This window comes from Budorcas taxicolor, chromosome 25, assembly GCF_023091745.1.
Source record: "Budorcas taxicolor isolate Tak-1 chromosome 25, Takin1.1, whole genome shotgun sequence".
Classification (NCBI taxonomy): Eukaryota; Metazoa; Chordata; class Mammalia; order Artiodactyla; family Bovidae; genus Budorcas; species Budorcas taxicolor.
Genome location: NC_068934.1, coordinates 46,565,289 through 46,579,024, shown reverse-complemented (window position 1 = coordinate 46,579,024; position 13,736 = coordinate 46,565,289). Strand labels below are relative to the sequence as shown.

Genomic DNA, 13,736 nt, shown 5'->3' with positions numbered 1-13,736 from the left:
GGTCTGCATGGCCACCACAAACCAGAGGACCCCCAAAAGTCATCTGAAGTGCACTTTCCTTACACTGAATGCTGTTTCCAGCACTTAGCCATGCAAAGGGGTGTGATTCCCAGGACCAATCCTTTGAAAGCATGACTCTTAAAGGGAAAAGAGGGACTTTCCTGGTCCAGTGGATGGGATTTCGCCATCCAATGAGGGGGGTGTGGATTCAATGTCTGGTCAGGGAGCTGGGATCCCACATGTTTCGAGGCCAAAAAATACCCAAAACATTTTTAAGAAAAAGGAAGCAGTGTTGTAACAAATTTGATAAAGACATTAGAAATAGCCTACATTAAAAAAATAATAACTGGAAAAAAAAAAAACAAGGAAAAAGAGTTCTGCTCTCTGATGGAATAACTATACTCACATAAAACCCAAATTAAAACTGCCCTGGTTATTTTGATTCATGTAATTCAAAAGATCTTACACACATACCCACACATACCCGCAGAGCTTGTGGCCCCGGTGCTCAGGGGTCCTACACCCTTCTTCCCCAGGGTTCGTGGACCTGGACACACAGCCCATCCGTCACTCCTCCAATGAGGGTTTATTCCACGTGTGCTGGAAGTCACCTCCACCAACTCAGGAAATGTCAGGAGCAGGGGGACAGATGTATTTTCATCTTAGTCTGTAATTCCTCCTTGGCCACCTGCCCCCCTGTGGGGGACGATCCCCGCTGGGTACTTCCCACCAGCATCCACCGTGACTGCAGACTTCAGCTGCAAGGACATCAGCTCCCCAGGGCATCGGGGTGGGGGTGGGAGCCGCAGGAGTCCGGGTGACCCCTAGGGCTTCCAGCAAGTACCAGGTAACCCACACAAAAGTGACACTTCCTGCCTCAAAGATGGGCCAAACAGGTCTATGGGGTCGGCCCATGAGACTTCTGCTTCTTCCCGCCGGGTGTCAGAGCAACCCTGAGGAGAAGTGAAACTGAAAGGGTTACCCACTCAGTCGTGTCCAACTCTTTGTGACTCCACGGACTGGAGCCCGACAGGCTCCTCTGTCCACGGCATTCTCCAGACACTGGAGTGGGTAGCCATTCCCTTCTCCAGGGGATCTTCCCGACTCAGGGACTGAATCCCAGTCTCCTGCCTGGCAGGCAGATTCTTTACAGTCTTAGCCACCAGGGAAGCCCCAGGGAGGAAGCTTTAGAAGATACCGCAAGGCCACAGAGGGCAAGACTCGACCTTGCTCTTATTCAGGAATGGCTGAAACTGCCACCCAGGGACCTTGCCCGATCACGGCGTGCGCACAGGGCTGTGCACACGCTCTACTTGTTTCAGGATTAATAAAGGGCGGGACTCCTGCCTCCCCTTCAAAGGTCCCCGGCCGTTTTGACACCAGAGACAAGTTTCATGGAAGACAGTCCTTTGACAGGCCAGGGTCAGGGGATGGCTTCAGCACAGTACATTTATTGAGCACTTTATTGCTATTCTTATCACACTTGTGAAATATATAATGAAATCTGCAAGCCCCTTTGCTACAACAAGGCTGTGATCCATGAAGGGGTATGTATTTCATTACACAGTCGGCTGTTTCACATCGTGTACGGATGTGAAAGTTGGACCATAAAGAAGTCTGAGTGCCCAAGAATCGATGCTTCCGGGGGAGAGACCCGGAGCAGCTGGGCATGTGGCCTCGAGAACAAGCCCTGGATGGATGGATCCGCCGGGGGGAGAACCCTCGCTAGGGTGTCATGGGCTTGGCGTCTACCAAGAAGCAAGTCAGAGAGAAAAGGAGGGAGATGCTGGGCCAAAGGGGCTGTCGATTTGAGACTAAATAGGGAGCCAGCAAGTCCCAGATACTTTCACCAATAAAGTTGAACTTCGTGGCGCAAGAGAGCAGGGGCAGGTTGGAGTAGGGGCTGGGAGCCTGGCTGGGAGCAGGAAGTGGATGACAGGCCAGGGCCCCGGGTGTGGCCGGAGTCACAGGAAGGGCTGATCACCGGTGGCAGGAACTTCCACCCCCAAGGGCTCCAGACTCAGGACGAGGGTTAAGGAAGCGCCACAGGGGAACTCCAGACCCAAGTAAGTAGGGCAGGAGTCACAGGCAGCTCTGGGGCTGCATGGGAGGCAGCCCGCACCCACACACACCCCAGATGGCTCCAACCTTGATTGACCAGTCCACCTCTGGTGCCCGAGGCTGGGGAGGGCGCCTCAAGGCTGTCTCCCCGGGCGAGCCGGCCCCAAGCCCATCCCCACCCGCACCCCACACTGGGAGCCACCCCGCGCTAAGCCCCCTGAGGGGCTGCTGACCTGGGCTGGCCTGACCCTGCCGTCCAGGACGCTGTCACAGATGAGGCGGCAGGAGGCCCACCTGCAAGGTTTCGCAGCCCCCTCCCTTGCCACCCCCGCACCCGTCCATGGTCTAGACCCTGTTCCACAGATCCATTCACGTGCTGCCACCACCGGCCAGCAGAGGCTAGAGGAATCCCTGCCTCGTGGGCTCCAGGGCTCGGTTCTCTTCCCCACTCGCCCCAGGGGACCCGCTGCAGCTGCCCCGTGAAGCAGGAGCTGGAACACCGCCCGCTTCAAAGGGAAGCCGGCTGATTCCACGTGGGGGTCCTTTCTGCCGGTGCCCTGGCTCAGAACCCGGAGCCAGGCCATGGGCACGATCATGCTGAAGAGACTCCCCTCTCCCCTCCAAGGCAACCTGGCCAGACATGCTGGAGAAGACGCTCGACGCCTTAGCCTCTGGCGGGGCATAACCTCTTGGAGACAGAACCGCTGCCAGAAGCCGCCCCGCTGCCGGGCTGACCCGGAGGGGCCTCCTCTGACCGTCCCGCCCGCCTGGAGTCCCAGGATGCCATCAGAAAAGGAGATGCGGCCCCTCACCCAAGGCTGTTCTCCCGAAGCCCCGACTCCACGGGACCCCAAGAGGGGCGTCTGCACCTGGGCTGACAGCCTGATCCCCAAGGTTCACAAAATTTGTCCTTTGAGGGGCGCACCGGAGAAGCCGGTGGCTCAGGGGTAAAGAATCCACCTGCAATCCAGGAGACGATGCAGGAGATGCAGGTTCGATCCCTGGGTCGGGAAGATCCCCTGGAGGAGGGCATGGCAACCCACTCCAGTATTCTTGCCTGGAGAGTCCCATGGACAGAGGAGCCTGGTGGGCTACAGTCCGTGGGGCTGCCTAGAGTCAGACACGACTGAAGCGACTTGGCATAAAGACGGAGAAGCATCTGCTGGGCACATCTACCCAGACGTGCAGCAGAGCTGGCGCTCACTGGGTGCTCAGAGGCAAACCCTGAGACCCAAGGGGGGACAGCCCATGGCAGGAACACATGAGCCAGTCCTCCAGGAATGCTCAGGCCACCTCCAGAAAACTCACCCTGCAGCCCTTCACCACTGAAAAACACGCCAGAAGGGTCTGCCCCGTGCTCCAGGCAGGACCCAAGAAGGTGGAAAGCCCCAGGGCCAGGGGCTGACGGGCCGTGCCCCCACCTCCACGGAATAGCGGGGGATCCCCAGTGGGGAAGCTCACCTCAATTTTGTCCGTCTTGGCATCTCCCCAGTAGAGCTTGCCCTCCTGCAGGTCGAGCGCCAGGCCGTTGGGCCAGCCCAGGGAGGTATTGACCAGAACATGCCGCTCCTGCCCATCCAGGTTGGCGCACTCGATTTTGGGGTTTTCCCCCCAGTCAGTCCAGTACATGAGGCTGGAGAAGAAGCACACGTCTGTGAGGCTGCCCGTCTGTCATGTCCCGGGTCCACCCCTGGGACTGAGAACGGTGCCCACCCTCATCACGTCTGAGCCCATGGGCAGCACCAGGGGCTCTGCGGGGAACAGCAGGGGCTTAACCAGGCGGGGCTCTGGAACTGCAGCCAGCAGAGACCTGCCGAGGGTCCCGGGGCTGCAGGGAACAAGCGCTCAGAGGGAGAGAGGGAGGCATAGTGGAACCTCCTTCAAGTAGCTCAAGCGCCCTGCGTGCCAAGCACAGCAGGCAACAGGCTGTCTGTTGCCCCGAGAAGCAAAGTGAGATGCCTGTGTGTCTGCGTGCACACTTCAGCCCAGGAAAGCATCCAGAACGGTGCCCTGAGCACACCCAGCACTGGGAAGGACCCGACCCCATCTCACAAGGGAGGACGAGGCCCCCAAGTGAGGCCAGCAGAGGCACTGACCTGACACCCTCCATCAGGGCAGCGGGGGAGCAGGTCCCCGTCTCCCCAGCCCAGAGCCCAGCTCCCATCACTGGTGACAAGCTCCTGCCTCCTTGCCCTGCAGACCCAGGGGACTGGCCTCTCATGCCCACCTGCCCTCCCCGAGGGACGGTCCTGCTCTCCGGCAGATGATACGGAGCTGCATCTGTCTGCCGGTCCGCCCCACCCTGGACTCCACGGTGCTCAGGGCTCAAGGCCCAGGCCTGTCCAGCCACAGCCCTGTGACCCACCCCGAGGACCACGCCACTGGGCTTCTAGAGACAGGCAGCTCCACACGGAGCAGGGCCGAGAGCACAGGCTCCCCGGGCAGAAGGGCTGCAAGCCTGCCCACCACCAGGCCTCCTGCAGGGTCAGGTCACTCGGAGCCTCAGCCCCAGGGGAAAAGGGAAGAGCACCCGGAGACCCCTGGGTGCTCCTGTTACCATGCTTACGGCCAGCGCAGCTCAGTTACCCACCCCCCACACCCAGCGATCGCCCCTGGGGCTGCCTCCCAGGACTGCCCTTCCAGCTCCTCCAGGCCGTGCCCAGGACTTGGGCCCACTGAGGGGGGCCCATCCCACACCGAGGGCAGGGAGCTTCCCTGCAGCCCCAACCCCAGCCCTCAAGAGCTCTCAGGGCTTCCCGCCTCCCAACTTGGGGTCTGCCAGTTTCCTTTCTCGGTCATGAAGCTGCAGGAAGGTGCTCATCTGTACCCTCTGAGCCGCTGGGGCCGGAGGGTGTCTCAGAAAGGCTCCTACCCTGATGGACAAGATTCACAGAACCCTACAGGGGAAAGTTGGAACCAAACTGCCAGGTCCAAGTCCCGCCTCCCAGCTGTGTGACCTTGGGCAAGTCACTTAACCTCTCTGGGCTTCAGCGTCCTCCAACAGACCTACCCCGGCAGGTGAGGGCAAGAGGGAAACGTGCCTGCAGCATGGAACGTGCACAGAAGAGACTCGGCACACGTGGAGTAAGGGCTGCGGTGGCCGTCACTCTCGCCACCACTGCTGGCCCAAATATTTCATGGTGGACAGCAGGTGAGGAGACTGAAGCCCAGGGTGAGAAATGACTTACCCAAGGTCTCTAGGGTTTTCTATAAACCTAGCCAAGCTCTGTGTTGGAGCTTCTCAGTCTGGTTCCCAGATCAGCCCGTCACCTGGGAGCTCATTAGAAAGGCAAGCTCTCCTAAACCAGACATCTGCTTCCTCCTGAAGGGGAGAAAGCTCCGGGACCCCCGGCCCCCCTCAGCCTGGCTCCCAGCGGCCCCTCCCAGCCTTACCCCATCACGGGGTGCAGTACGATGGCGCGGGGCTCGTCCAGATCCTCGGACACCAGGATCTTGCGGGAGGTGCCGTTGAGGCGCGTCACCTCAATGCGGTCGGTGCCGGTGTCGGTCCAATAGAGGTTGCGGGCCACCCAGTCGACCGCGATGCCATCAGGGTCGTTGATCTCGGTGTTGACCAGCGTCTGTGCCCCCGACCCGTCCAGGTACGCCCTGCGGATGGCCCGCACCTCATCGTCCGTCCAGTAGACATAGCCCTCCAGCGGGTCGTAGTCGATGGCGATGGCGTGCCGGATGTCGTCCACCTGCAGCACGATGTCCGTGAAGTCCGGCGTGTCCAGCGAGATCCTCCGCAGGTCCGTCCGCCGGGCCAGCAGCAGCACCTCCTCTGCGCCTGTGACCGACACACACGAGCAGCGGGGTCAGAGGCGGGCGGCACGGCGGGCCTGCAGGGCGGGGGGGGGGGGGGGTTGCGGCAGGGGAGGGGCTTGGCCAGGTCCCGGGGGCTTCCTTCCTGGGGCAGGTAAGGTTAGGGAATATTCACGGGATCTTCCTACATGATCCCTAGTTCATCTGGCGCTACTTCTATCACCGTCTTACAGAAAACAGAGGCACAGAAAGGTTAAGCAGCCAGTCGAAAGCCACACAGCCATCTGACTTCAGCCACTATGAGAGCTGCTTCCTGCTCAGTCCGCCTTCTCCCCTGCAAGCCCCTCTCCTGGCCACAAACAGCCCCAGTAACCAGTCCTGCCCAGGCTCTGGGCTCCAGGCCCTGCTTGCTCACCATACTCCTCAAAGCTCCCACTGGACTCAAATGCCACCTCTTCCCTGAAGCCCACCCTGCCTCCCTATACCCACCCAGCAAGGCAGCTTCAAGTCCCGTGACCACGCACACCATCACAAGTCCATCCTTCCCAGGTGGCCATCTCACCAACACTGGTAAGCGCCTTCCCCTTTGTCACCCTGGCCGTATTGTGCTTTGTTGTGTTACTGATTTGCTGTGATTTCCAATCGGCTTATTTACAGTGAAGCTGTTTTGATCTAAAGGTGAATCTGTTTACATGGAGGAAGCCAAGCCAGGGTGATGTCATCGATACCTTTCATGGCTGATAAGTTCAGCTGGTCACAGACTCCAGGCTCTGCTGGGGGGCTTCTTGATAGGGACGATGACTCAAAGGACATTTAGACTCTAAATACTGAAAGTCTGTGAGTCCTGGGCAAGGAGACGCTTGGCTGACCTACACTGCTCTACAGAGATCTTGAGAGCTCCAGCCATGCCCAGGCCACTCCCGGTCAGCAGTGCTGTGAAAGCGTGCGGCCATCTCAGGAAGGGAGGAAACAGCTGTTCCTGCCCTGGAAAGGCTCCTCCACATAGACCATGGGAGAGCCGCGTAAGGGCCCCTGAGTGATGACCTTGACAGCAGCCCACCTTGCCCACCCAACAGGCGCTGTCGCCCACTAGCAAGGGACCAGAGCCAGCAGCCAATATGCAGCTTTTAACTGGATGGACTGACTCTACAGAGAAACAGCTCGTTGAAAGGCGCACCTTAACTGCTCTTGCCTCCCCTTTGCCTGGAACAATAATGTAACTGGTTTTGAGTACAGGGATGTGAGAGCTGACCATAAAGAAGGTTAAGCACCAAAAAATGGATGCTTTCGAACTGTGGTGCTGGAGAAGACTCTTGAGCATCCCTTGGACAGCAAGAACAAAAATCAGTCCATTGTAAAAGGAAATCAACCCTGAATATTCATTGCAAGGACTGATGCTAAAGCTGAAGCTCCAATACTTGGCCACCTGATGGGAGGGAAAAGTCGACTCATTGGAAAAGACCCTGATGCCAGGAAAGATTGAAGGCAAAAAGAGATGGGGGCAGCAGATGAGATGGCTGGATGGCATCACCAACCAAACTCCAAGAGACACTGAAGGACAGGGGAGCCTGGAGTGCTGCACTCCTAGGGTCGCAGAGTCGGACATGACTTAGTGATAAACCAACGATATTATTTCTTTATTGACTTATTAAGAGACATTATTCCTTACAGTACCGACTTGTGAACTATTAACAGCATAAATCATAGTTCCCCACGGTGAACCTGTGTCAGATAAATCATTGGCAAAGACAGTCTCAGCCTCTGAGCAGAATCTGCCCTGAACAAAACACATCCTGGATCGTCCCAGGGAGTCATCAGAACTTCCAGCCGAGGTAGCCTCGCGTGCTACTGCACAGAGCCTCGTGTGTAGGGCTCCGGGGGTGTTGGCCAGCCCTGACCCGGACACCCCGAGAGGCTGCTGGGGCCAGGATGTGGCCCTCCCCCACCACCACCCGTTCACTCACTCTGGCCCTTTCTGGTCTCGAGGATCCACAGAAGCAAAAAGATTATGCTCAGAAGCCACCTCTGGCACTCAGGGGGCCCCTTGCCTGGTCTGACGAAAGGCCTAGAATGGGCAGAGACCCGGCTGAAGTCACACAGCAGGGAGGGCTGCCGACAGGGTGGGGATCAACCCAGCACCTATCGTGCCGAGGCCCCCAGGACCGGGCTCTGCACCCAACTGCTAGGGTCTCCTCACGCCTGGTCCAGCCACAGGCCTCAAACAGCCGATCAGCTTCTTGCCTCAGGGTGGAGCCCTCGGAACCGCTGTTTTGCGGAGGGATTCTGGGGTCACCCTGCCTTGCGTTTCCAGTGAGGGCAGGAACTTGATCCAAGGCCCCGTGTTCGTAACCCGATTCCCCCACTAGAGGGTGCTCACGGACAGCAACGGCTTCACGAACTGAGGGCTGGGGAAACTGAGGCAGATGGGGTAAAATGGGAGGTGCAGGGAGTGCTGGAGAAGGTGCCCAGGCACCCGGCTTCATCGGAAACCTCCCCGAACCCAGCTTTAGCTAGAGGTGCTGATGCAAGTTCTGGCTTGGTGCATGGCGGACAGAGAGGAGGGGAGTTCTGCTGGGCTCCATTCCCAAAACGTCCTAGTAACATCAGGGCTGCTTTTCAAGGGCCAGGTCACCGGCTGCCTCCTCCTCCAGGAAGCCATCCCTGCCTCCCCTCCAAGTGGTCAGAGGGACCACACACACAGGCACCCCGCCTACTGCCTCACAGGGATGCTGGCCCATACCCCGCTCTGCTCTCTGCAGCCCCCCAACACAAGGCCCTGCCTAGAGCAGGTGCCAATATCCCAGGACAAGCAGAGAGAATTCAGGGCAGATACTTCCTGGACCCGGTCCTGCTATGTGACTTGGGGCAGGTCTCTAGCCCTCTCTGGGCCTTGGTTTCCTCATTTAGAGTGAAGACTCAGCCTGACCTGATGGGAGTCCCCATCTAGCCCTGATATCAAGGAGAACCATAAACCAAACTCTATGGTGGGTTCTGCCTTAATCTGCCCCCACGGGAGCTGGCGAGAGTGCCCAGAAAATGCTGGTTCCTTAGGGAACCAGACACTTGGTTCCCAAACATATTTTGAGCCTGTTTCACCCATCCCTGTTCCCATGATCCTACAGACACAGTTATCCAAGATATCACCATCCTCACAACAACCTCTGAGATGGATTCATGCTCCGTTTTACTGCAGAGGAATCCCGCCGCACAGAGAGGTTAAGCTCCTCACCCAGGGACACACAGCAGCAAGTGGGAAAAATAAGGTACCATGAACACTTCAATCCCCGGAGCTGGCACATGCAGGAAGCCCAAGGTCAGTGCACTGGCCCAGCAGGACTGGTTGCCCCACCAGTGGCTTTGTGGGCAGCAGCTTCAGGCCAGGCCCCGAACCACATGCTGGGGTTGGGAGTGGACAGAAGAGTGGAACTGCCCGCAGGGTGCTCCTGCAGTCACAGGGCACAGACCTTCAGTGAGCAAGACCATTAATGAACCAGGGCTGGGAGGAAAGCAGGGGTCATGGGCACCTGCAAAGGGGGCTGGCTGAGACTAGGGGTCTGGGCTCCAGCAGGAGCCTCTGGGATCCACAGGGCTGTGACCCCGGATGCAACAGATTCCAGCAACCTGTCCCCGATGGGCGCAGAGCCACCAGGGGCTAAGTGTGCCCAGACCCAGCCCTCAGGTAACCAGTCAATACAAAGCCTTGAGCACACCCCACCATCAGGAAGCCCCATCATTAGTGTTTCCTAGAATCAAGTCTCTGTGGCTGAGGCAGCAATTAAACGCTGGGATAAATCTGTAGGTGTTGACTGACTCCAAACCAGGGTTGGGGGGCTCCTCTGACACCCCTTGGGCCACGGAGCCTTTGAGGTTTTTAGTTGAGCTTTGTAAAAAAAAAAAACCACACAGAGACCAGGACCCCCAGGAGAAAGCCAAGGTCTGGCCCTGGTCAGCCTGAAGGTCTGAGCAGGCAAAGCCCAACTTGGAGACATGGGGAGTGCTGTCCCGGGCCAGGTCAGCAGGGCAGCTGCAGAGAGAAGACCCCAAAGCGGGCCTGGACCCCTTGGTCGGCAGACGCTCACCGGGGCGACCTCCAGGGTTGTTTGCGGGGAGGCGCAAGCAGCAGCTGGCCTTGGAGTGGGCGCAGGGCGCTGGGCCGGCCCAGCAGGAAGAGAGGCCAACCCCCTCCCTGGGACCAGACACAGGGCCTGGGGAGGACTTTGTTTAAACACCAGGGAAGTAAACTGTTTAGAAACTTAACAGTTTGGCCAAATGGTTTTCTTTGGGGTTGTTTAAACAAATAGCCTGCCCCGCGGCACTGCCGAAGAAAGTGAAAGCTTCCCTTGCTGTCTGGGCAGCAGTCCCTGGAGCCTCCTCGGCCGGCTTCTGACCGCTGCCCTCCCCCCCTGCATCCACCCACGCGGGAAAGAGGGGCGCACCCCTGCCTTGGGGTCAGGCATGGGGCTCGGGACACAGCCCTCCCCGGCAGAGTGTTCGCCTCAAAATGGATAAGCAGACAGGAGGGAGAGCCCGACGCCAGGGACTCGTCCAGCTCAAGCCCTCCTCCCTGACAACATAGCATCCAGACCGAGCCACCATCCCCACAAACGAGCGCTGCAGCCACATCCCCCGCAAACTGGGCAGCTCTTTTCAGCAGAGACTGCTTCTCTGACAGTCCCGGAGGCCAGAAGTCAAAAGTTAAGGTGCTGAGGGCTTCCTGGTGGTCCAGTGGCTAACAACACTCTGCACTCCCAATGCAGGGGGCCCGGGTTCGATCCCTGGTAGGGGAGCTAGATCCCACACGCTGCAACTAAGACCCGGCACAGTCAACTCAGTAAAATAAACAAAATAAATATCAATCCATCAATAAAATAAACATAAACAAATTAAATATTCAAAATCAAGGTGCTGGCAGGGCCAAGCTCCCACGAAAGACTCTGGGAAGAGCCGTTCTCAGCCTCTTGCAGCTTCTGGTCATTGCCAGCAGTCCCCAACGCCCCCTGGGCTGTGGCTGCTTGCCTCCGTCTTAACTCGCCCTCCTCCCTGGGGTCTGTGTCTAAGCAGCCCTCCGAGAAGATGACTGGTCCCCGGGTGTCGGGCCCATCCAAGCACAGCACGACCTTGTCTTGGTTCCCGCTGCAGAGACTATCTCCTAATCAGGTCACATCCACAGGTTCCAAGGCTGCGGGCTTCACCGTTGTCTTTTGGGGGGGATATGATTCTGTTCCCAACAGTTGGGGAGCACGGGGTGGGGGGACACTTTCCACAGAAGGACGTGTTCAAGGGCAGGAACTCCAGACACAGGGGTGCTGTGGAGGCCACTCTGCAGCCCCACAGGCAGGCATGGGGCAACCTTCCACCGCCCCCTATCCGTGGGGTCTGATCTGAGCTCGGAGGCTGGGTACCCGCCGAGGGTGGACCAGCAGACCACGACTCTACTCTGAATACCTTCTGCACGCTGAATGCCGGGGCAGCTCTGAGCCCACCCTTATCTGCAAGGAAGCCTTGTGGAAAGGGCAGGCAGTGGGGGCGGCAGAGCCTGGCCACGAGACACACAGAGCCCCCCGGGACAGAGGCCAGAGGAAGCCCCCATGACCAGCGTCATCTCCACACCCTCCGGCCTGCCTTCCAGTCCCCACAGGGCTCTGTGCGCCTTCCATCCAGGGGCAGACGGCAAACGCTCCAGGCTCTGCAAGGCCACAGCCGCCTCTCACGGCCCCTCAGCTCCACGACCGTGTAGAAGCTGCCACAGTTGACGCGTCAGCAAAGGCGTGCAAGCAAAGTGTCCTACGTGGGCGCCAAAACCTGAAGGTCCTACCGCTTTCCCAGGTCACCAAACACTCCTCTCGTGATCTTCGTTCAACGGTGTAAAGACCGAACTTAGCCCACAGCTGCCCCCAAACAGGCCGCGAGCCGTCTGGCCCACGGGTGGGGGCTGGGGTTTGCTAGTCCTTCCATGGGACAGTACGTGTGACTTTTACAGCGTCAGAACTATAGCCTGACAACACGGGAAACCATGTCAGGACGGAGGGGGGACACAGAGGGACTCCAAGTGCTCTCCACTCCACTCCCCTGTAAACCTAAAACTGCCTGAAAAATAAAGTCCGTTAAGTATTTTAAAGAAAGTTAAAAGGCATATAAATCAACAAGAAAACTACCCAGACCCCGGTAATAAACGGGCAAAGTCCATAAACACAAACTAATAGAAGACAAAAATCACAATCAATAAACATGACAAACGGCTAACTTCTTGGTAACTTGACCATCTGAGCCACCAGGGACGCCCAAGCATTAGTCGCTCAATTGTGTCTGACTCTGTGAACTCATGGACTGTAGCCCACCAGGCTCCTCTGTCCATGGAATTCTCCAGGGGATTTTCCTGACCCAGGGATCGAACCTGGGCCGCCTGCATTGCAGGAGGATTCTTGCAGGTAGAAGTGAGAGGACTGTTGCTACCAGCTGGGTCAGTAGGTCCCCACCTCCCATGGGACTGTCTCGTGCACGCTTTCTGGATGGCAGTGTGGGTTAGGGACCCTCTGACCAGGCAACTTCCCCTCCGAGAAGCCAGCCCAAAGCAGCAGCTAGAAACGCACGTGGGTTCTCCGTCACAGAGGGTCCCCAAGGCTTCGTGAAAACAGCAAAACCCAAACCCGAAAAGAAGAACCTGTAAAGAGCCTAGAGATCTCACTAAAGGGAAAAAAGTGAAAGTGAAGTCGCTCAGTCGTGTCCAACTCTTTGTGACCCCGTGGACTGTAGCCCACCAGGCTTCTCTGTCCGATTCTCCAGGCAAGAGTACCGCATTGGGTTGCCTTTTCCTTCTCTAGGGGATCTTCCCAACCCAGGGATCGAACCTAGGTCTCACGCATTGCAGGCAGGCGCTTTACCCTCTGGGCCACCAGGAAAGCATTACATATATGAAGGGGCTGGAATCTAGGTCAATCGTTACACAAGCCTCAATGGCACCCTCTGGAGAAGGCAGGGCCAGGACAGGCTGGAGAGGTGGTAGGCGGGAAAGTCAGCGTGATACTACTACACACACGATCCGAACAAATCACGCAAGATGTGAATGCGGGCACAGGAGAAAGGACAGGGTGCTCCCTCTGCCCTGGGGGTCCAGTGGTTAGGACGCCTCGCTTCCATGGTAGGCGGCACGGATTTGGTCACTGGTCAAGAAACTAAGATCCCACGTGTGACAGCCAAATAAATAAATAAATAAAAGGACAAGAAACACACTTCAAAATATTAACAGCAGCTATCTCTGCTGCTGCTGCTAAGTCGCTTCAGTCGTGTCCGACTCTGTGCAACCCCATAGACGGCAGCCCACCAGGCTCCCTGGGATTCTCCAGGCAAGAACACTCTAGGCGGCAAAATTATGAGAGTTTTAAATTTTCTCCAGTTATTTTTTATGTTTTCCTTCCTACAGCTAACACAAATGTCACTTCAAAAGAAGAAAAACAAAGGCTTTAAAAGATGACGCACAAGTTTATCCCGAGGGGATCCACAGACTAGGTGGGGCGATGGTCTTCATTCCGGAGACCCACGATAGCTTTCTCAAGGGTGACCTGGCAGGGAGTGCCCTAGCTCTCCACTAAATTGCCACAAGGGTAGGGGGTTGGGGGGGGGAGAATATTCGGCCTCCAGGTTCTGAGCTGTTTGAGCTGAAGAACAGGAGAAAGGAGAGAGAGGGAAGAAGCACCCACAGCCCTGGCGGACCAGGAGGACGCTGCTGGTAGCGGTCGTCCGGTGTGAGAGGGCCTCAGGGTTAACCCCTTCCGCACCTCAACTAGGAAAACGGACTTGTCACGATGGGCAAAACAAGAGTGCATCCCAGGGCCTTGACTGACCACATCACCATACACGGAAGGGGTGGGGCCTGTGAGTTCCCTGCCCCCCAACCCAGCAGGCAGGGTGGA

The 13,736-nt window shown here is 57.7% G+C and overlaps 1 protein-coding gene across 1 annotated transcript in view; it reads right to left on the bottom strand.

Moving 5' to 3' along the window:
* LRP5 (LDL receptor related protein 5) overlaps positions 1-13,736 on the bottom strand; it is a 122,725-nt gene that overhangs the window by 45,223 nt on the left and 63,766 nt on the right. The window contains exons 6-7 of the mRNA XM_052662433.1: positions 5,455-5,851; positions 3,523-3,694 (exon numbers count right to left, since the gene is read on the bottom strand). Of these exons, the coding sequence (XP_052518393.1) occupies positions 3,523-3,694; positions 5,455-5,851 (569 nt within the window). The remainder of the gene's footprint in view (positions 1-3,522; positions 3,695-5,454; positions 5,852-13,736) is intronic.